Source organism: Cnephaeus nilssonii, assembly GCF_951640355.1.
Source record: "Cnephaeus nilssonii genome assembly, chromosome: 4".
NCBI lineage: Eukaryota > Metazoa > Chordata > Mammalia > Chiroptera > Vespertilionidae > Cnephaeus > Cnephaeus nilssonii.
The window spans coordinates 82,501,137-82,524,471 of NC_137075.1; the positions used below are offsets into that span (position 1 = coordinate 82,501,137).

The 23,335-nt window shown below is 43.2% G+C and overlaps 1 protein-coding gene across 3 annotated transcripts in view; it reads left to right on the plus strand.

Annotated features, from left to right (window-relative positions):
* The window catches only part of RAD51B (RAD51 paralog B), a 514,016-nt gene that overhangs the window by 255,624 nt on the left and 235,057 nt on the right, over positions 1-23,335 (plus strand). Inside the window, exon 8 of one of the 3 annotated variants that reach the window (XM_079768333.1) lies at positions 22,217-22,995. The exons of 1 other annotated variant lie outside the window; for it this stretch is intronic. In XM_079768333.1, the coding sequence (XP_079624459.1) occupies positions 22,217-22,333 (117 nt within the window). In that variant the 3' untranslated portion in view covers positions 22,334-22,995. Of the gene's footprint in view, positions 1-4,544; positions 7,721-22,216; positions 22,996-23,335 lie in introns of those variants that run through there. One more of the 3 variants, XM_079768332.1, reaches the window with a different exon arrangement.

Consider the following 23,335-nt stretch of genomic DNA (forward strand, 5'->3'; position numbering starts at 1 on the left):
GTGGCAGTAACTATAATGTTATTCACTGAGTGAAATGCTATACCAGGGTTACTCATAAGTTGCAGCTGTGGTGTCCTTGTGCTTAGGAGCCCTTGATCAGGACACAGCCAGGGCCGCTGTTTGAAAGGGGCCTTTCAGAGGGTCTTCCTTTTGGGTGCTCCTTCCCTTTCCTTGTGAAAAGCAGCAGCCCTGCAAACAGTTACTGAATACGATCTACTGGCTTCTCTGAAAACAGATTTTTCTCTTCCAGATTGAAAGGATCAAACTGTAATCTTTATGTTTCAGCTCATGACAGCAGCAGCACTAAACCAGTGCTCTCCAGATCACTCCTTTCAGTTGGCCCCAAACTCGATTAATTCTTAAACGTCAGTCAGACATTGGCTCTCTGGAAACAGATCTTGTGATCCAGAATTCAGGTCGTCTGTTTCTAACCATATGTTTCCACTGATGTTGATGTAAACAGACCAGATCTCTCCAGGTATCTCTTTTCACTGCTCTCAACCGGATGGATGGGACCTTCAATCAGTCAATCTCTCTCTCTCTCTCAATTTTATATCCTACTTTACTTTATGAGAATTCATTTGTGAGTTACCCTTGAGGGGTGGGTTCATATTCAGGAATCTTAAAAGGATCACAAAAGGTTTATTTTGGAATAAACCATTTAAATGAACGGATTTTTAAATCTAAGAATTTAGTAACAATTTGTTGGTTTGTCAGCATCATCCCAAATTGCATCTGTAACGCTGACGCTGGTGCAGCTGCTTTTCCTTGAGGCACTCAAGATATTTCCGAACTTTAAAATCACATGGACTTTTACTGATAGCGTTTTTGTGGATTTCACTCATGTGGACTCTGTCTCCTCCCTTGATGATCCCTAATGAACCCTCTGCCGCAGACACTCAGTTTTCATGTAGTTCCCCTGAGCAGAGCGTATGCTCACACACCTTTATGGCTTGGATTATGCTGTTACTTCAGGCTGATATTGTTTTCTCATCTCCTTCTACAATACTTACCCTTCAAGCAAGGCTCAAATGTGTCTTCCATCATTCCATTCCGCCCCCTGCTCTCCACTTGCTGCTCTTTGCATCCCTGTGACCTGTTACTGAAGCACTTGGCTCACTCGGCCTTGTGTTTTAATTAATTTTGCACACATTTCCTCCTCTACGAGAGACAAACATATTGAGGACGAGGACCATATCTTCAAGCTCCATCCAAATGAGTGGCTTGACACAAACTTGCATGCATCTCTTATTTTCTTATAAATACATGGAAACAATGATATTTAGATTTCTCAGAGCTGCAGCGAGGTAGGGCAATGAGACTGTCAGTAAAACACTGGTCAAATTCAAATTTCTCTTAAAATTTGTTTCTTTTTTCCCCTTTCAAAATGAATAAATAACTCAAGTTTTCAGGGACAGGTATGTGGCGTAACAATTTGTGTTTTTCTAAGATACCTAAAAACCAAGATGGCTAATTGGGCATCATAAAAGGCGATAATTGCCTTCAGTCCCCATTTTGACCACCTCAGGTTGAGGCAATGAGTATCTCTGACTGAGCATGTTTGTTTAGACCCCCTTCAAGCTTCTTAACCCTGGCTTCCTCTCTGCCATATCCACCTTTTCAATGCCTTTTTGGGGGAGATGGCACACTAGCTCTAAGAGATAACAGGAATTATACTCATTGCACCAGCGATAGTCTGTCTTCTGTGATCACATTCAGTGGGCAGTTGACTACCAGGGACTCCAGTGGAAACAGCAGGGGACATTAACCAAACAAACAAGCCTCGAGGGCTGTCTGGGACCAAAGGAACAGTTACTGGATTTGTTTAAAGAATTAAGCTTATGAGTTACACTTTCCCCGTTTGCAGCATAGATAAAAATCTTCGCTTCAGGAATATTTCAACATCACAGCTGCAAGGATAACTTATAATGGAAACTGTTTTTTATTTTGAAAAGTGGCAGTTGCTATTTGGTAAATGGAAGACCCGGATGTCTGGAGATAAAGCTTGCATGCAAGACCAGCACAGCTCAATGAAGGGAGCGGTCTGGTGTAACAGCCTCTAAATCAGGCGATCTCCATTGTGATCTTACTGGTAGCTCAGTCAAGAAATATTAAGTGTCTGCTGGGTTCAGGACTGCTGAGCATCATGGGGAGTACAGTGAAAGAAGACGACGCGGTGTCTGCCCCTGAGGGGGTGGAAATTCAATAGACAGCTCATATGTACCAGGGTCAACAAAGAATGGTGTTAGACAGGGTGACATCGAGTGCCACATGGCTGACTACAAACCGGAGGGAAGGAATGAATTACTGCAGGCTCTGGTGCTCCGTTGCTTTAGATTTCTTGGATATTCTCCATGACTCGTTTATTTTCTTTTGAACTGAGGATTATACCTGCCTTCGATCTCTATACCAAGTATATGGGAATCCTCTGAGTAATGTTTAGACTGTGCATTTAGAACTTTGAGTCTCTTGCAAACCTGTAAACATAAGTGAGAATGAGAGATGACGGTGTGGTAGAAGAGGACTCTTGAAGATTTATTAGTCCTCTCTGAAGGGAAAGGAGTAAGAGTGCTTTTATAGTATGGTTATAATGAAAGATATTTTTCTTTTCGTTTTATAAAATGTGGGAGGAAAGGTAAAATCTATCCCAAGTTCATGTACTCTTTCTTGACTAAGAAATACAGGACATTTCATTTTCCTGTAGGCTGATGACTATTTCATTTTTATTTTACTCCCTGCATTAACTGATTCAGTGGGTAGTTACTGAGCATGTGTTATGTGTAAGGTCCTGTGGAGGGGCCTGGGGTATAAAATTGAAGAAGGCATGGGCCTTCACTCTAAAAGGTTCATGAGGAGACTGAGAAACCACAGGAAAACAAAAACTATGTTTTTACTGTTTTAAACAGGTAGGATAGATTCCCCCCCCCCCCCCCCCCCCGCCACACAGTTAAATTTAAAGAGAACTATAATTTTAGCTAGATTTACTGTGCCATCTTCATTAACATATTTTTCAAGTTAATGGACGCTAGAAACCTGAGTCATCCTTGACTTCTCCCTTTTCTCCGCCCTGGAAATACAATCACAGGTCCTTCTGAATGTCTGTCTCCAGGACCTGTTGAATCTGTCCACTTGGCAATATATTTACCATCTTGACTACTTCATTCTTGACTACTTCACTTACCTCCTAACTGGTCTCCCTGCTTGATTCCCTCTAGCGGCTTTCAAACTTTTTTGACTGAGTCCCCTCACCCCCCACCCCCACAATACATTTATGATACCCCAGTACATATATATATATATATATATATATATATATATATATATATATATATATATATATATATGTAAATCTGGAACAAAAGATTCATAAAATAAGACCTTTACTCTGTGTGATGCAGTTTGATATTAAAAAAAAAAATTCTACTCCTTTTTCATTCTGGGCATGATCAACTAAATTCATTTCATGACCCACGAATGGATTAAAACATGCTGTTTCAACACAGCAGCAGGGTGATGGTTTTCTATCGTTTCCCTGCTTAAAATATACATATATTTGTTTGGCTTCCGTTTGCACTTAGGATTAAACCCAGAAATAATAGTGTGGTCTACAAAGCTCTGCCTGGCCCTGCCTCCGCTTCTCCTTCACTCTTTCCACCTCTCAACACCTTTATACATGTTCTTTCTTCTCCGTGAAAATGTCTTCCTTCCCTCGATCTTCACCTGGCCACCTCCTGTGCCCTTTCATTACTCAGTGTGAAGATCATTCCCTTAAGAAAATTAGATTTCCCTCATACTTCCTCATTCTTCTCTTTATTTTTTGTTCATGGTATTTATTGTGATATTATGAGTTTATTTGTATGGCTTTCTGTTTGATATTGGTGGCTCCCAACTGGACTATAAGTTCCATGATAGCCAAGGCCAGGGCTGTTTGGCTTATTGCTGTATCCATAGCACCTGGCACAGTCAGCAAATAGTTTTGAGCATCTACTCCATGTCAAGCTCTGTGCTTGGCCCTAGGAGTACAAAGGTGAATAAGATGTAGACCCCACTCTCAAGGAGTTTGGCTTTTTTTGGCATTTAGTGTGTCTGAAGATAAGATATCTGAAAGGCACGACAGGCTAATAAGTATGTTAGAAAGGGTGTTAGAATGTTGGAATTCCTAAAAATAATGCTTTCTTCAGTTGAAGACCATACCTGGAGGATGGTTTTCCTTATTCACTCATAATACAAACCCAAGGAACTGAAGTGGAATGATTGAATGCCTGTGAGCAAATTTATACTGACATGAAGGGTTTAAGCAAACGATAAGTGCCTTTAAAAAAAAATAAAATAAAAAATTGATTTTAGAGAGGGAGGAAGGGGGAGGGGGAAAGGGAGAAAGAAAGAGAGAAATAGAGGTGAGAAAGATACATTGATGTGAGAGAGACACATTGATAGATTGCCTCCTGCATGCACCCCAAACCCTCGACCTTGCAGTGCATGGGAGGCCGCTCCAACCAACTGAACCACACCTGCCAGGGCTGGTGTGTTTTATTTTAAATTAGAGACCCGATGCACGAAGATTCATGCAAGAATGGGCCTTCCTTCCCCTGGCTGCCAGCACCGCCTTTGCTCTGGCCGGAGCTGCCTTTCTGCCTTCCCATGCTGCCCAGAGGCCCGGAGCGAAGGCGAGGACACAGGCATTCTGCACTGCTCCAGCTGCTCAGCGCCTGCATATGCAAATTAACCCGCCATCTTTGTTGGGTTAATTTCCATACTCACTCCTGATTGGCTGGTGGGTGTCACGAAGGTACAGTCAATTTACATATTTCTCTTTTATTAGTGTAGATGTTATTTCTATCTCATCCTGTAGTTCGCAGACTTAGCATCTTTAAGTATGAAAGAATCTAAGGAGGCATGGAGCCCAGTCTCCTACTTGATGCTGGAATATTCAATTATAACATCCCTGACATTAGGTGTTCATTAGATTCGACTCCTTCTAATACCGGAGAAGTAAATGTTACACGAGATAGCCTACTCCATTTTGTAACAGTTTGAATTGTTAGAAAGTTATTTTGTTATATAATTTCTGCCCATTTGTCTGCCCTTTGGAGTCGGGGAGATAAGTTTGCTCTCTCTTCCACAGAACAGCTCTCTGGATCTTAACAGATAGCTAACCTGCCCAGGAAGTTCTTTCCCAGGGAACAATCATCATTTCTCCAGTTATTCCTCATATGACATGATTTCCACCCTTTCTCTTCCTGGGACACTCTAGACATGCTCCAGTTTTCTTGGGTGTTCCTTAAGGCTTGGCCCCCGGAATGCGGCCACACTCCAGCCCTGTCTAGACCAGTGCGGAGCCCGGGGACTGTTTTTTTCCATACTCTGAACACTATACTTCTGCTAACCTGGCCTTAAATTGTATTGGGTTTTTCAGCAGCCAAGTCACACTGTTGGCGAATGTAATGTCCACAGTCATCTAAAACCCCGAGATCTCTTTCACACGAACTCTTGCTCAGCCTGGTCATTCTCATCCTGCACGTAGTCATGGAATAGTTTTCTCTCTTGTATCCAAGCAATAGATTTTTACATTTATGCCCCTTCAGACTTATCTTATTAACTTCAGACCAATCTCCTCTTCAGTCTTTTGTGGAGTCCACAGGCTTGGCCAAAGGAAAAAAAAACCTCCAACTCCAGTAAATACCACAAACAGTTATTTGCTTTAAGTTCAGGAAATGAAAAGTTATGCTGGTTTTAAGTTTCTCAAGTTGCCTCCCTCCTCCATCCCTCCCCCTCCAGTGTTTTGGTCTGAGGCCCAGGGGAGGATGTCTGCAGCTAGACTCTGAATTCAGGGAGGGCCCAGCTCGCATCCTCCACACACCATTCCTGGGCAAGAGCTGGGGTCTGTCCCGGGCTGCGCCGGGGGAGCATCCAGCTTCCCCAGAAAGCCTTGCTGCCTAGTGATAGGAAACATGCCCCTGGCTTTGTTGGCCAGGTTTGGCCCATTGTCTCCCAGAGAAAACAGAAAGCAGCCTCCCCCTTCCCTTCCCACAGCCTCTTTTGTCCCCACAATCCAGCTCTGGAAAGTATCTGAAGGCCACAGAAGTGGGAGTACCCTTTGATGTTTATATTGGCTGGCTCCTTTTCCTTTTTACTCTTTTTTTTTTTTTTTTTTTTTTTTTTAATAATCAGAGTAGTAGAAAATGTGGAGAATTAACCGCATGACAGCAGCGGAGGAATTCATTAGAGAAACCGAGATGAATTCTGCTCAGATTTCAGGCTCTCCGGCGGGAGTCACAAAGGAGTAATCGTCTTCGTGTTGTTTTTAATCATTTCTTTTGTGGCACCTTCCTTGTCCATGAAACCAATCTCAGTGTCCGGCCTGAGAACACGGCCGTGGGACGGAGGCTTTGATTTGGGGATTACTGCAGCGATATTAACTACTTCCTTCTAACCCCCCCTTTGAGAGACGGAACTTGTCCATCTTGGAGAAGGCCGCTCTGTGTCATTGCTTTTAAGTGTTACCCGTTGCAGATTCGTTTTAAAATTATAAATAATGTGCATAAGCTATAACTGCAGAAGCTTCTTCAACAGCCTCCAAAATTCCGAGGAACCAAATTTCGCAAGTGTGTTCTCTAACTTAATCCTCAGAAACCTTTCCTTTCATGAGTCTCAAAGGCAGCTTCACTGATGGCTTTGCCCAGGACTTAATTTATGCTTAAAAGTTCCCTTGGAGGAACTCCGTAAAGTAAAACAATGATTTTCTCTGTAGCTGTTTTAACGGCAACTAACTGCTTTGCTAAGTATCGCAGCTTCACTGCTATTCTCATGCCTCCCAAATCCGTTTTTAACATGAAATCCCATAGGAAGTTCCCTATTGGAACTATTTAAGAGAAAAACCTTTTCTCAAGCATTTTCCCACACTTCAGGAGTCCCTATTAATATATAATGTATTGATCTTATAAATGTAAATCATTTGTACCTATTGACCGAAGCAGGCTCTGTGAAGCCCTGCTCAGTTAGACATTGTAGCACAGTTCTAGTAAACACATCTACAGAAAGCAAGGAAAAGGACAGTTGTTGAATCTTGATATTTTTGGGCAGAGGATTTGTTAGCCTGAGGTACTCGTGCATATAATGAATTTTAAGCCATCTGGTTTTAACTGTAAGCTGGCCTGGTCAGCTTGTGCTTTCATCAGACGTTGAGGCCTAACCAGGACAGGTCTAGTATCACAAATCAATTCCCACGCAACTCTTTTCTCGTGGCTCGTCTTAGGGCATAGACCATAGACCCTACTCAGGGACTCAGCATCAGACCATTGGTGAGCTAGTCACCTTTTCATGTCATGCTTCTCCTACTGCCAAGTGGAGACGCAGGTACTTGTCACCTGCTTGTCAATGAGAGAGAAAATATGAAGGAGTGACAGCGGTGGCCTGTGGAGGTTATAGGGAGACTCTGTGGAGGAGGGCGACTTTTTGAGGCCTGGAAGAATACATAGGATGTCAGTCATTCAATGATCAAAATGATCAATGATTAAAAAAAATACACAACAAGATCCTTTTCTGAGGACTTCTGATACAAACACATTTAAGATATGCTGCCCGCTTCTGATTTGGATTGGCATAGAGGAGGCCTGAAGGCAACATGAGAAAGGGAATAAGAGCATATGAGTGAAAAAACTCATAGTGTGTTTGTATACAGTACGTAGTAGAAGATGTGATCTAATTTAAGTTTTAAAAATCCAGCCATTTATCCTAAGGAAATCATTGAGTTGAGTAAAAATATGTATGTAAAATATTTTTATTTATGCTGTTTATTCAAATGAAAAATTGGAAAACAAAACCCCACAGAGACCTGATTAAATAAGTTAGATTATAAGGGTATAATAATAGCTCTATAGCTATTAAAAATCATGTGTAAAAATCATGTATAGAAATGTGTATTGAAATGGGGAAATATTCATGGTATAGAGTGGAGTGAAAAATCTAGTTTATAAAACAGAATATGCAGTATGATCACAATTTTATAAAATAGATTTATTATGAGGAAAAAGTCAGGGAGAACACACAACAAGCTATTAGTGGTTATGCTCCTATTCTGAGAGTGAGTTATTTTGATTTTCTTCTTTGCACTCTTTGATATTTTCATCTATTTTCTACAACGAAAATGCACTATTTTGCAACTAATTTTTTTAAGTTAGGCTAAGAAGTTAGGCACTTATTTGATGTTTGATTTATTAATTTATGTTGAACAATATAAAGTCCATTGTGGAAAATTGGAGTAGATGAGTGACAGAATAGAATTCATATTGTTGGGGGACAAATCCTATATAATAAAAGCCTAATATGCTAAGTGTCTGGTCTTCCGGTCAGCCATTCAGCCAATCAAAGCATAATATGCTAATGATATGCTAAGGCTGTTCAACTGCTCGCTATACGTGCACTGACCACCAAGGAAGATAGTCAATCAGTCGACCATCACAATTGACCTAGTTACCCAATAGTGTCCTTTATAGCATTTTTTCCCTTTTGCACTGACTACCAGGGGGCAGATGCTCTTACTGGTAGGTTAGCTTGCTGCTGGGGTTCGGCCAATTGAGACTGAGCGAGATAGGCCGGACATACCCTGGAGCCCTCCCACAGATCCCTCCCCGGCTGGCCAATCTCCCGCGTCCCTCTCCAGCTCTGATCATGCACTGGTGGGGTCCCTCAACCTGGCCTGTGCCCTCTCGCAATCCGGGCTGAGGGGACCCCCCCTATGCCGAGTGCATGAATTTCGTGCAATGGGCCTCTAGTGTGTTACATAAATGCAAGATGTTTTGGAGAGAGCCTAGTGCTGGAGTGATGAATCTGTGGATGTTATAAAATGATAAACATATGAAATAGGATGATGGTGGTGGGGATTCAAAAAATGGGACAGATGTGAAGCATTGCAGAGGCTATTTGTAATGTATGGTGCAATGGCTTTGAAAAGTGAGAGTCTTGAGAACAAGTACAATGTTTCAAGCTTGCTTGGCAGAATAAAGTCAATGGGAGATAGAGGCATCTTGCTTGGAAGCTGGGATAAACAGTTTCAATCTAGGTTCACTTGTGTGGTTGGTTTTTTTACTTTTAATTTGGAAGTACAGAAGAATTACAAGAATAAAAATAGCACTCCAATACCTTTACCCAGATTCAACTATTGCAAATATTTTACCACACTTGATTTATAATTTATTCTGTTTACCTACCTACCTAACTACCTATCAATCATCTATCTACATGTGATATACATATACATAATATATTTTTGATATATTTGAGGATAAATTACATTCATCTTTGTTCTTCACTCCCAAATACATCAGTATGTATTTCCAAAAAAGGAGATATTCTCTTATACAATCATTGCAGAGTTCTCAACTTCAGTAAATTTGATTTAATCTACCATTTGTATTCCAGTTTTGTCAATTGACCTAGTTACCCAATAGTGTCCTTTATAGCATTTTTTCCCTTTTGCACAGGATTCAATCTAGATTAGGTATTGCAAGTAGCTGTCATGTCGCTTTAGTCTCCTTTAATCAGAAATATATCCATAGTCTTTTTTTAACTTTTATGACTTTGACATTTTTGAAGAATATGGGTCTCCTCTCCCCCATGCCTTTTATTTTATTTTATTTTTAAAATATATTTTATTGATTTTTTACAGAGAGGAAGGGAGAGGGATAGAGAGTCAGAAACATCGATGAGAGAGAAACATCGATCAGCTGCCTCTTGCACACCCCCCACTGGGGATTTGCCTACAACCAAGGTACATGCCCTTGACCGGAATCGAACCCGGGACCCTTCAGTCCGCAGGCCGAAGCTCTATCCACGGAGCCAAACCAGTTTTGGCTCCCCCATGCCTTTTAAAACTTGGTTGTTTCCTCATGATTAGATTCAGATTATGACTTGTCAGCCAGGTGATGTTTTATTCTTCTCAAGTTATCATATCTATGGCATACAATGTCCATCTACCCCTCATTGATGATGGAAATTTTGACCACTAAGTCAGGTAGTATCTAGTTTTTTCTCTACATAGTTACTACTTTTTCCTTTGCAAGCACTAAGCAGTCAGTGGAAAGCAAATATTTTGCTCCTCCTCATCCACACAGATGATTCTTGCATAGTCCAAGCTTTAAAAATAGCTGCAAAATCATGATTTTCCAACTCTGACATTCCCTACACATTTGCCAGTTATCTCTAGACATTTTTCTCTAAACAAGAGAGCTCTCTCTTCTCCTCATCTCTCCATCTATCCATTCATTGATCAGTTGATCGATTCATTCCTTACCAGTCTGGACTCCTGGATTCCTGTTCTTTTCAGTGGTTAACACTGTACTGAATTATTTTGGTGCTCAAATTGTCCCAGATTTAGCCTGTGTGTTCTTGTATTATATGCCCACCATTCTTTTTATTTATTTATTTTTTAGACCTTCCTTACTTCTTGGCATAATAGGTTATCTTAAGCTCATCTTGTACCTATCATTTCTCAGCTCTCAAGTCGCCAATTTCTCCAAGAATCCTAAGGTTTTTGTAGTGGAAATGGTATTAGAGACCAACTTTAGGGGAGTAAGTGTACTTGTTACTGTTGAGATGTCTTTGCTTCTTGGCCCTTTCAATAGACAAAGTTGGGAACACACACACACACACATACACATTCATATTTTAGAAATCATGAATTCATTCTGATACCTCCAATTTCAGTCCATTCCACTATGGTTTTTTTCTTGCTTGATTCAGTTTTGTATAGCTTCCAACTTTGAAATAATGATGAGGCAAAATGGTAAAGTTGTCTCCCATGCAGTGGAGGAGAAAGAAAACTGAAACTCACATGAGAGGGTCAAGTTTAGTGGTTAAGGTTAGGATGTTATTCATACTGAGTTAGGAGTAAACACAGCCAGAGGTTGCCAAGTCCAAAGATGAGACTAAAAGAAAGATATTGAAAGAGAAAGGCGCAGAGGGTAGCCACTGAATTTTGAGATTCATGAAGAAGTGGTGGTAGGAGGAGAAAGAGACAAATAAGAATATCCTAGCGAGGAAGATGTAGAAAATGAAGTACTGTGTAGAGACATGATCAAGATCGGGAAGATTTTCAGCAAATAATGCAAGTGGTCAGAGGAAATTGAAGACTGAAACTGGACCTCTGGATTTGATATTTGGTTACCACAGATTTTTAAAACTGGATTTAAGAGCTCATTTGAGTTTATAACTTTAAAGTAGCAATGCAGCTCACACTAATTAAAATTTGATTAATGTTTTGGGGACATTTACATTTATTTTTTAGCTGTGTTCACCAAATACTATTTTGTTTCTAATTACATGCTAGGCAACTTACACTCTGTGTATGAAGTGCCAAATATAAGAGGCATTGTAGACAGGCTATTTTTAGGGAACTCATGTTTTTCTTTAAAAGCTCGGTTAACATTTGGAATTGATATACAGTATAATATTTAAAAGAAAAACAACATATTTCCTCATCCCCCAAGAGATTTCTTTAAATAGCATGTAATCTTACCTACAGTGGGAAAAGTCTCAAATGTTATAAATTGGGTCGAATCTAACTCAGATTACCTGACCAGGAGAGTCCCCAAGAAAAACAAGGGTGGTGAAGGTTATAGTAATGGTAATTAAGAAATTTGTGTCCTGCGTTTTGGGCCTTCCTCACTAAATGCAATGACCCAGCTTGTGGCTACTGGCATCATTTCTGCTGCGGAGACATGCTGCTTTTTAGAGAGAAGTCCAAACCAAACCTTTTCCCAATTTGAAAACCAAAATATTCTTCTCATTCCTTTCAGCCACAGAAAGGGCAGAGCTTTTGCTAATAGGATCCATGTCTTTGTGACCTGTCGATGCATCAACCTGCTTTCTCTGTAGCGTGTAAGCAATAAAAGGTTTAATTTCAGTTGCTTTTCTTCACAGAGCCATGGAGTGTTAGAAGTTAGAAAGGATCTTCAAGGTCAACCACTTTAAGCCTCTCAGTTTCCAGATGAAAACACCAAGGCTCAGGGAGGTGAAATAATGCATCCATGGCCCCTCAGCTGGAAAAGAGTGGAGCTTGAATTCGGGCCAACTGACCCTCCTAGGTCTGTGCCATGCATTCTAGCATCTCCATTCAAACCTCTTCGGCATTGTGCTTTATACTCTAGATGTGTGTCCAGTCTGTGTTGTGATAGGCTGTGCTGTATTAGGTACGATGTGTAGGCGCAGTTTGGTAGCCAGCACCCCACAAGCAAACCCTAAGGGCAGTTTCAAGGTAAACTTTTTTCTGAGTTGAATGGAATTTGAGGAGGCTTTTGATGGGCTTGTCTTGAGGTGAAGCCTGAAGTGGTTGAATGGTTGATGCTATTCTCTAGGCTGTAGCACTTGGTGAAGATCCTTTCCTCTTTTACGATGGATGACTCAGTTCAGGGACTCTGATATATGAGGGGGGTTTACTCATCCTTAACATTGCAAGACTTAAGGATATTAGATTCCAAAGAGTACTTATTTCTCCTTGATTCCAATAGAGAATAATTCTACTCGCGTACATCAGTGTCTAACACTTTGGGACAAAGGGAAGCCTGTTTCCATTTCATCTGATTTCAGTGGGAAAATACGTACAGAAGCTGTGTGAGCCCGGCAGCGTGCTAGGCACCGTGACACTAATGATGGTGTCTGAAAACCACAGGGGCAATGACCTAGCGCACAGCCACCACTGCTGACCGGCCCTGCTGTGGCCTTGGATGGGTGCTGTCTCTGGCTCTCAGGGCCTCGTATTTCCACAGCTTCACTGGTGCTCCCTCAGGGAGATTGGCCCTCCCACCAAGTTTCCCTTCAAAAAGTTGAGGTTTTCCAGAAGAACTTTAAAATGTTCTTTGTTGTCTTATTCACTTCATTTTTCTTTAGCATTTGGAAGATCCAAAGTGAGGAAAAGGAGAAAGGGAAATATTTAGCTTGACTACATTGAAAAATGTAAAAGTCCCCTTTAAATCTACAAAATATTCTATACCCTCTGGGTTCAGCTGCCCTTTGGATACATATGCCTTAACTCCTCTCAAGTTAGAAGATGCTGTGTTTAGGCTTCAAAGACAGGAATTATACTGGGAACTTTTGGTGGTAATTCTTTTATTGTAACCTTGGTTTTCTTCCTCCTGCTAATCTTTTTAAATGGGTGTTGCAGGAAGCAGCTTGCCCGGCTGTAATGTACCTCCAAGGAATGTAGCACATGATCTCTTTCCTGATTTGGCCTGAAATTTCATCGGGCTATACTAATTTGAGTGAAACACACTCTAGGAATATTTTTTAAATGGCTCTAGAGTTAGAGAAGTTGAGGCCTGGTAACAGTGGAACCAGAGTTTCCATATGCCACGCCCGAATATAAAGGTGATCAGTACTCGTGTTGCCATATTCAAATACAGCAGGGGCAAATGCGTTGGCTGCCCTGCACAACGTTCATGCCCACGTGTGTTTTATTGCTAAGATGTTAGGGATGATAGCACAACCTTGTGTGTGTAGACATGAGTCATTGCAGAAACTGGCCTTGCTGGTCTGGGTGACTAGGCCTCGGCTAATGAAGGTAGTAAAGTGATCACGTGTGTGCCCTGGTTGTCATCAGTGAAGTCTGGGTGGGTGTGGTAGCAGCTCCAGCTGCTGTGGTATCAGGGAGGGAGGGGGGATTTGAATTTACAGCAGTTTCAGTTTCTTTACCTGTAACAAGTTCACAGAATCTCCACCTCCCAGAGTATGTGTGAGGGTTCAGTGAGAACATACTTGGGAAAGTGCTCCGTCATCTCCACAGCCTCTGCAAAAGCGAGGAGACGTGCTTGTGATCATTATCACTGTGAGCCGAGTGAGTTATTCCCCAGGTATTCATGACAAGGTTGTCAAAAGGGAATAGGTGGGTCCCTTTACCAAACAGAATTCTGAATGTGCCACAGAAACTCCCAGTATGTGTCCTGAGTGACCGGGGGCAACGAGAAGTGTGCTTCATTGAAAATGCTCATTTCATTTTCACATTCTATCCTTCCCCAGCACGTGGTTTCACTTCATTTCCAGTAGCTTTCACTTTCCAGTTCTCAAGCTTTGGGTTAGCATCAGTGATATTCCCACACTTAAATCTTTGCATTTTCTTCCCTGGTCTTCTCTGTGGGAAGTCTGTTTATCTGACTAATGGTGCGCTGTGGTCAGAATGAGAGCATCGCTCACGGGTGCGTGTACTAGGTAGGAATGTTGAAAATCAACAAGTGACTGAGCCCTTCCTCTCCCCTCCCCACCCAGTGCCTGGGGACTCTGATTTGTTTGTGCTTAGGGCTATTCCATTTTTAGTTCCAGGACCCGATTCCCTGTGCTCAGGGCCCTTTTCGTGTACTGTGGTTTGGAGCCCTTAGTAGTGTCTGGCTACCTGCTTCTTTCATAAGTGAGAGTATTGTAACAGGCAGGGGACCTTTCCATGACTGACCCTTGAAGACCCATGGTGGTCTGGCTCAACCTCAGGAGTCATGGTCTAGAAAAGATGCATCACATATATCTTTCTGTCATCTTTCAGTATCCTTCTCATAAAACCTAGACAATATTTAGCCCACAAGACAAGCTGAACACGTAGGATTATGCTTCGTTTACTCTCTATGCTGGTGTGGGGTCTCTAAGTGTCTAAGGAGAATAGGATGAGATGTGTCCTTTGGGACCCCAAGTGATAGAACTAAGGCCATGGGTAGAAGCTACACAGAGGCAAATTTTGACTTAACAATATGAAGATTGTCCTAATAGAGTTATCCAGAGATGAAATGAACTGCCTCAGAGTCTGAGTTTCTATTACTGGAAGAGTGTAAGAGTAAACTAGACAACCAGTGAAATATATTGTGGAGACTACTTATACTATTGAGCTAGGTAACTTCTGTTTTATTTTTTAAACTGAATTGGAATTTTAACTATGAAAGTAACACATGCATTTTATAACAGATTAAAAAACATGGACTAAGAATAAGTCAATAATCATTTTTCTTTCGCTTCTCTCTGCTCATATTACCCTCCCTATGCCTCATTTCCCCGCTGAAACCAATGTTTGGAGGAGATAAAATAATGTCAACAGAAAACAGAGAAAAGAACACCTTAAATTCTATTTTTGTACTACTTTCACCAACTGAATATGGTAGATATGTCTTTAAGAGATAAAAAAAGAAAAATAAGAATGATAGTAGGAGAGCTACTAGCTGTCTAGCATGGACTAAGATGTGGGGGTTACTCAAGGGAAATAATAAATATGCTGGAGGATCGATCAGAGCAGAGTTGGCCAAGGTCACCTAAAGGGAGTGATTGTGTCCAGGCCACAGACTGGCCTAAACAGAAGTAAAGCACAAATGTGTCAGAAAGGGAACTGGTCATCACCAGAAGTACCCAAAGATGAACACTGACTCTGCCCCTCCCCCCCGCCCTCCCCCCCCCCCCCCCCCCCCCCGCACCCATACCTGCACAAAGGAATGGGGATTTTGGCAGCCTTCAAGTTTCAGCTCCGTTAGCAAGAACTCTCCTTTGTGGGAAATTCAAGTTAACATCAAGTCCTATAGTAAACGCCTCTTATTTTTATACCTTGTGACCATAATTTGCTTTTTTAGGTAGAACTGTCTGAAGGGGAAGATGTTTTGGCCACTCTGTTGAGAGTATCTGGTCTGTAGAATAGATACATCACTAATTGTAAATTGTCATCTGCCCCAGTTCGTTATGAATGTTGTAGGGTGAGACACCATGTCTAAGTCTAGTCAATTCTGGGATCCTGGCAGTGTCAAGTTTCTGGGCCTGCGAGGCTGGTACTGGACCCTCGTTGTACAGTTCACATAGCCATAACGTGCCATTGAGCACCACAGGGAGATATTATAGCACTTGGAACAAAGTTTGGGCTCTAGAATCTGATTGACCTGGGTTTGAATGCGAGATCAGCCATTTACAAGCTATATGGCATAAACCTGTTTCCTTCTCTATAAAAAGGAGAAGATTTGGCTCAGTGGATAGAGCGTCGGCCTGTGGACTGAAGGGTCCCAGGTTCGATTCTGGTCAAGGGCATGTACCTTGGTTGTGGGCACATCACCAGTAGGAGGTGTGCAGGAGGCAGCTGATCGATGTTTCTCTCTCATCGATGTTTCTAACTCTCTATCCCTCTCCCTTCCTCTCTGTAAAAAAAATCAATAAAATATATTTTTTTTTAAAAAGGAGAGAGATGATCATAACACCAACCTCAAAGGGTTATTTGAAGAATTAAAGTAGGTAATCCATGTAGAATGCTTGGCTCAGAGCTTTACATATAGCTGCTATCATCACCACCCCCACCCCCACCCCCACCCTCACTACCCGTTGAAACATCAATTGATTTTTCCACTTATTTATGTGGCCTGACTGGGGATCAAACCCTCAACCTCGTTGTATTGAGACAACGAGCTAGCCAATTGAGCTACCCAGCCATGGCTATGATGAATATTAAGAGCCGATATGAGCTCTAAGAACAAAGCATTCCTATTTCTAACATCCTTTCATACTTTTACAGTTCATCTGATTGGTTATGGGAATGCCATGAAGTGGATTTTTATTTCCAGGAGAAATATGGCAGAGACTTTTTATGATTTTCTTGTTGTCTAGTTGGGGTTAATTAAGTAGATTCACATCTGGTTGACCAAGTGATTTTGAGCTGATTGGTGTCCACCATGAAGGAGGTCGTCCTGGTAAGCCTCAGGAATCTGTTTGCTGAATGCTATTCTGTCTAATTTTCTCATTTAAAAATTTAAATGAAAGCACAAAGGATGTGCTTTATAACATGGGTGGCTCAGAGTTGGCAGAAATGGCTAACACATCCTGTAAAAGAGAGACAGGACTTTAAAAAAGATCTGTGTAGGTTGACGGGAAAGATTTTTAAATAATAACCACAGGTAACATTTATTGGGCACTTACTATGTGCCAGGCAGAATGCTAAATGTGTTACGTAGATTCCCTCATTTCACCCTCACAGTGACCCTCTGAGGCTATACTGTTAATATTCCATGTGATAGGTAGATGGAGAGGCACAGAAATGTTCAATTATTTACTCAAGTCCCACAGCCAATAAGAGGCACAGTGGGGCAGGAACCAGTTATCTAACACCAAGCCTGCGCTCTTAACCACAATAACGTGCTAGAACCGGTAAGCCAAAATTTTACAGAGGTCAGTGTAAAGTCCTACACTTAAGTTGACAAAATTCAAGTGACAGCTAAAAGTTTTAAGGATGTTTATTGATGAGAAACTCAAAGTGAGTTAACACTGTCATGTACTTGCTTTAAAAAAAAAAAAAAGAGGAACAATGACTTTTGTCCTCTAAATGAGATAAGGGAACGAAATTCGAAATTCGTATCTGCACAAAAATCCTTCTTGGAATCCTTGGAGAGGGCTGCAAAAAAGGCTGTGATGTTATTGTAGCTGGTGGAAGCCTTAGGGCAGGGGACTTGTGTTACCCGTGGTATTTGTCAACTGTAATTCCAGGGGGCAGCCACGCTGGTGGGAGACGTGTCCCTGAAATGTCCAGGGTCTGTGTGGAAAAGACTCTTCTGGCATTGGGGCCTTTGGGGTCTAGATGAGTTTTGGAGCCCCCCTCCCTAAGATTCTCTGACATCAGTTAAGACATGCATTTAACAATAACAACTCGGAGTTAAGCAAGTTGGTGGTTTAAGAGCTGAGTTTGTTTGAGCAATGAGAAATGGTCAGTGATCTGAGTAATGCTGCTCATGTTCCGAAGGTGGCTTTGCTCCAGCTGTTTGTTCATCAGTGTTTCGAGTTAAAGGGAATGACAGTCTACAAATTTATGTACATGGCACTTCACAGAACAGAAAAGGCCAACTTCTGGTCTCCTGTCCACATGTAACAAATATAGTTATGTCCTCCCCCAGGACTCAATTTGTAAGCCTCTGTTGCATTGTGCTGTGTAACAAGTTCCCGGTTTTGTGGGCATCTGGGAAACTATCTTTCCCTTCATTTCAACTTTGTTGTTATTGTTTTGCATTTACACTATGAATTCAATAAACCCTTAGGGGTTCCAATTATATTATGGAAAAAAGAACTTGGAGTTCTGAGAACCTGAAGAACATTCTGTTTTCCTCAGCTAGATGTTCAGGACTTTTAGGATTTGGTTATCATTTTCCAAAAATTTTGAGAAGATTAATCATCCCTGTCATTTCAAATGGCAGAGATAGTATATTCAGTTCACTCCTGAGTTATAATCGTAATAACCCTATTTTTATATGGTCTTTTACATTTTACAAAATGCTATTTTATACATGATAATCATCACAAACAATCCTGTTTGGAAGACTGAACAAAGGAGACAAGACAGGTATTTTGCCCCATTTCAGAAACTGAGAACATGAAACTCAGAGAGTGCTGGTGGTAACAATTATAGTAGACTAGAGGCCCGGTGCACGAAATTCGTGCACGGAGCCGGGGGGGGGGGGTGGTCCCCTCAGCCCAGCCTGCACCCTCTTCAATCCGGACATCCCTCTCACAATCCGGGACTGCTGGCTCATAAATGCTCACCTGCCTGCCGGCCTGGTCACCCCCAACTGCCCCCCCCCCCCGCCGGCCTGGTCGCCCCTTACTGCCCCCCCACCAGCCTGGTTGCCCCCAACTGCCCCCCTCTGCAGGCCTGGTCGCCCCTAACTCCCCCTGCCCCCGCTGGCCTGGTCACCCCTCACTGCCCCCCCCCCCCCGCCAGCCTGGTCACCACCAACTGCCCCCCTCTGCCAGCCTGGTTGCCCCTAATTGCCTCTGACTGCCAGTCTGATCACCCCTTACTGCCTCCCTGCTGGCCTGGTCGCCCCTAACTTCCCCTGCCCCCGCTGGCCTGGTCGCCCCTAACTCCCCCTGCCCCCGCTGGCCTGGTCACCCCTCACTGCCCCCCCCCCCCCCGCCAGCCTGGTCACCACCAACTGCCCCCCTCTGCCAGCCTGGTCGCCCCTAATTGCCTCTGACTGCCAGTCTGATCACCCCTTACTGCCTCCCTGCTGGCCTGGTCGCCCCCAACTGCCCCCTCCCCCCCGCTGGCCTGGTTGCCCCTTACTGCCCCCCTGCCAGCCTGGTCGCCCCCAACTGCCCCCCTCCAGCCAGCCTGGTCGCCCCCAACTGCCCCCCTCCAGCCGGCCTGGTCACCCCCAACTGCCTCCCCTGCTGGCCTGGTTGCCCCACACAGCCTGCTGTTCAGTCGTTTGGTCATCCCTCACTAAACCCCCTACCGGCCTGGTTGCCCCACGTAGCCTGCTGTTTGGTCATTTGGTGGTCCCTCGCTAACCCCCCTGCCGTCCTTGAATGCAGCCTGCTGTTCAGTCGTCCATCTGGTCGTGACGGCCCCTGGCCTTTTATATATTAGGATGTTTTCTGAACACCAACTCATTGCCAACGTTCTGCAATAGTTCATTTAATCTTTGTAATAATAGGTTTGCGAATTAGGTATTATTATCTCCACTGTGATATGGGAAAGCTATGGCTCAGACAGTAACTTGTCCAAGGACACACAGTAGTAAATAGAAGAACTGAAATCAACATGGGACTTTTTGATTCTGAAATTCATGCTCTCAGTCAATAGGTTATTACCACCAGAGAGGTTGTGAACCTGTCCAGGGCCATCTGGCTGCCCAGTGACCTAGGCAGGGTCAGAATCTATGTCCGTAGACTGTTTCGTGTGTTTTCTACTATACACTGCAGCTGCCTCACTGGTTTTCATTAACAGTTGTTTCTTTTCAGTACATAAAGAGGAAACAAATGAAAGCTGAGCCAGATTTTACTTTTATAACATAGAGAACCCACTCAGAACTGAAGAGAATTCCAGGCACTTACAGCATTTTTAAGTGCCTGCTGTTCTTTTCAGATTCTGTTTGTTCTTCACCACTACCACCATCATCTCCAGTTAATGCAGGTGGTTCTTGTCTGATAGAGATTCACCTGCAGTCTTATGTCAGGTACACCTATTTTACTATGTTTGACATTTGTAGAAGCAGTAAGTTTCCATATCAATTTTTAGGAAATAAGTTCTGATATTAACTGTAGCAGAAAAATAAATAGGAGAGGCAATGAGGTTTAGCAGAAAGCTCAGGCCAAACTTTGGTATCAATCCAAGCAGAGTTAAAAGTCCCAGCTCAGGCCCAGCTGGCATGGCTCAGTGGTTGAGTGTCGACCTATGAACCAGGAGGTCACAGTTCGATTCCCGGTCAGGGCACATGCCCAAGTTGCAGGCTTGATTCCCAGTGTGGGGTGTGCAAGAGGCAGCCAATCAATGATTCTCTCTTATCACTGATGATTCTCTTCTCTCTCTCCCTCTCTCTCATTCTCTCTTTTTCTTCCTCTCTGAAATCAATACAAATACAAATACACACACACACATTATACACACACACACACACACACACACACACACACACACACACACACACTAGTGGCCCGGTGCACGAAATTCATGCACTGGGGGGGGGGGGGTGGTTGTGGTGTTCCTCAGCCCGGCCTGCACCCTCTCCAATCTGGGACCCCTCAAAGGATGTCCTACTGCCGGTTTACAGGGATCGGGCCTAAACCGGCAGTTGGACATCCCTCTCACAATCCAGGACTGCTGGCTCCAGCTGCTCACCTGCCTGCCTGCCTGCCTGATTGCCCCTAACCACTCTGCCTCCCGGCCTGCTCGCCCCCAAATGCCCCCCCACCAGCCTGATCACCCCCAACTTCCCCCCTGCTGGCCTGCTCACTCCAAACTGCTCCCCCCACCGCTGTCCTGATCACCTCCAACTGACCCCCACTGACGGCCTGCTCACCCCCAACTGGCCCCCCTGCTGGTCTGCTTACCCCCAACGGCCCCTGCCATCCCATCCTGGCCTGATCAATCCCTCCCCCTCCTCCACCCCCCAGCAACCCAAGGTCCCAGCCCCTCCTTTTTTTCTTTTTCTTTTTTTTCAGCGCCTCCTTGAGCGGAGGCCAGGGCCGGCTGGACACGTATCTAGGATTTATTTATCTTCTATAATTGAAACTTTGTAGCCTTGAGCAGAGGCCAGGGCCCGCCAGGGCGGTCGGGAAGCTTGGCTTCCTCCATCACCGGGGGCAACTCAAGCCTCCTGCTTGCTCCAGCTCCATGGCCGCCACCATTTTTGTTGGGATTTATCTTCTATAATTGAAACTTTGTAGCCTTGAGTGGATGTCAGGGCCGGCCAGGGCAGGCAGGAAGCTTGTCTTCATTGCCAGGGCAACCCAAGCCTCCTGCTTGCTCCAGCTCTGTGGCCGGCCACCATCTTGGTTGGGTTAATTTGCATACTCGCTCCTGATTGGCTGGTGGGCATGGCTTCGCGCAGCAGAGTGATGGCTAATTTGCATGTTTCTCTTTTATTAGTGTAGATATTTAAAAATCCCAGCATAGCCTCTTCCAAAAGGAGGCACCTTAAATAAATTACTGAATTTCACTAAAAATCTTTATGCACCTTAACGTGGGGATAACACTTGACTCATGGGTTTGTTATAAAGAACGAATGAAAGAGGTAATTAAATGTTTATTGGGCATATAGCATATGGTAGGTGCTGTGGTTACATTTAACCCCAATCACCATGACAGCCCTAGGAGTAGATATTATTAGGAATTATCCCACTTCTAATCATTAGATAGATAAGGGAACTGAATCTCAAGGAGATTTTATAACTTTCCCAAGGTGAACTCTACTTTAGTGTCTTGTAAAAGTTTAAGAGGGCATCAAATCAAACATACCTATTTCAGTTTCCCCAGAGCCATGAACTATCCCTAAGTCTCCCCAAAAGATTTCATGATCAAGGCTGTCAAAGTTTTCTTAAAGAATCTCATCTAAGTTTTAGTATATTGGCTATTTCTTCACCTTTTTATTTGTTGTCATGAAATTAATCTAGAATTACATGGCAATATTTTAAGTGTATATGATATTCCTCTGTTGTATGGATTTATATATTACCTCCTTCATCATCGGGGATCAAGAGAAGTATATATACTTGGATAGGATCCCATTTTCTTGGATTTCCTCATCTCTATCAACAGGGGTCAAGGGGATCTCAGACAGTCACTCTCATCTCAGCTGAGTCACTAGTCTCTGCCTCCAATCACTCAGATCTAGTCTTATTATGCTTAGAGCATGATTCAGATGCCATCATAAGAGGCCCAACATGTAGGAAACCCTTTATCTCCCAAACTCTAATTCCTCTCTTCCACCCCTTATTCCCTTCTGCCCAGGTCCTGTGTCCCCTAGAATTCAGAATCCGGCATCATCAGGACCTCCTGTGTCCCCAGCCTCCTCATGGAACATCCCTTTCACCTTCTGACTCTGACAGAAATATGTCAGTCTCCTGAGCACTCTGCCCTCTTAAGTGGTGACAGTTTCATTTTCCTCACTCTCCTACTCTAGGCCTTTTCCTCGTTGCTGTTTTCACCCCAGTCTTCATCCCTTCTTCCTGAAACCCCCCCGGCTTTGAGTCTCAGGTTATCAACAATGTAGAGACCAGAGAGCTGAATCCTGTGCAGTGTAAAGACAAATCTTTTATGGTTGATTAATATAGATGTGGTGTCTTTTTTACAAAGGAGGCTCCTTTGTAGAAGGCCCCTGATCAAGAACATAGCTGCTGTTTCAGTCACTTAGTCAGGGTTGTGTGATGGGTGTGCAGGCAGGGGAAGTGGTTTCGGTTTCCATCAGGCAGACTGGGAGGTGGGACCTTACCCCACAAAGAGTGCAAGGGCTGCTGTATTCACAGGTGGACACATGTCTGAAGCATGCTACTAGCTTCTGTGCTAAACATTGAAAGTATACATTTCCGCTCTGGCTGGGTGGCTTAGTTGGTTGGAGTGTCATCCTATACACCAAAAGGTGGCAGGTTCGCTTCCTAGTCAGGGCACATATCCAGGTTTCAGGTTTGATTCTCGGTTGGGGCACATGCAGAAGGCAACCGATAGATGTTCCTCTCGCACATCAATGTTTTTCTCTCTCTCCCTCTCTATAAAATCAGTAAAAAGTGAAAGAAAATATACAATCCCAGGCCTAGAGAGATATTCACAAGATACTTAATTTAGTGGGATTATGTGGCTGTGAGCCAAATTAAATTTGACATAAACCTCATTTTCATAGCCTTTGTGGAGGAACGGGACTTGAAAAAATGTGGTGTAGAGAGTTGGGTACTCATGTAGAAGAATATTTTTCTAAAACAGAGGAAATCATGGAAGTCTCAGGGTCTGGAGTATAAAGTGCTTGTCTATCCAGTTTTGAAAGGACAACTCTGCATATACTAGCAAGGCCTTCTTGTTTAAGGTGAGTCTCAAACAAGTAAGAGAGCCTTGTTGGATTTCTCCACACTTCTCCGT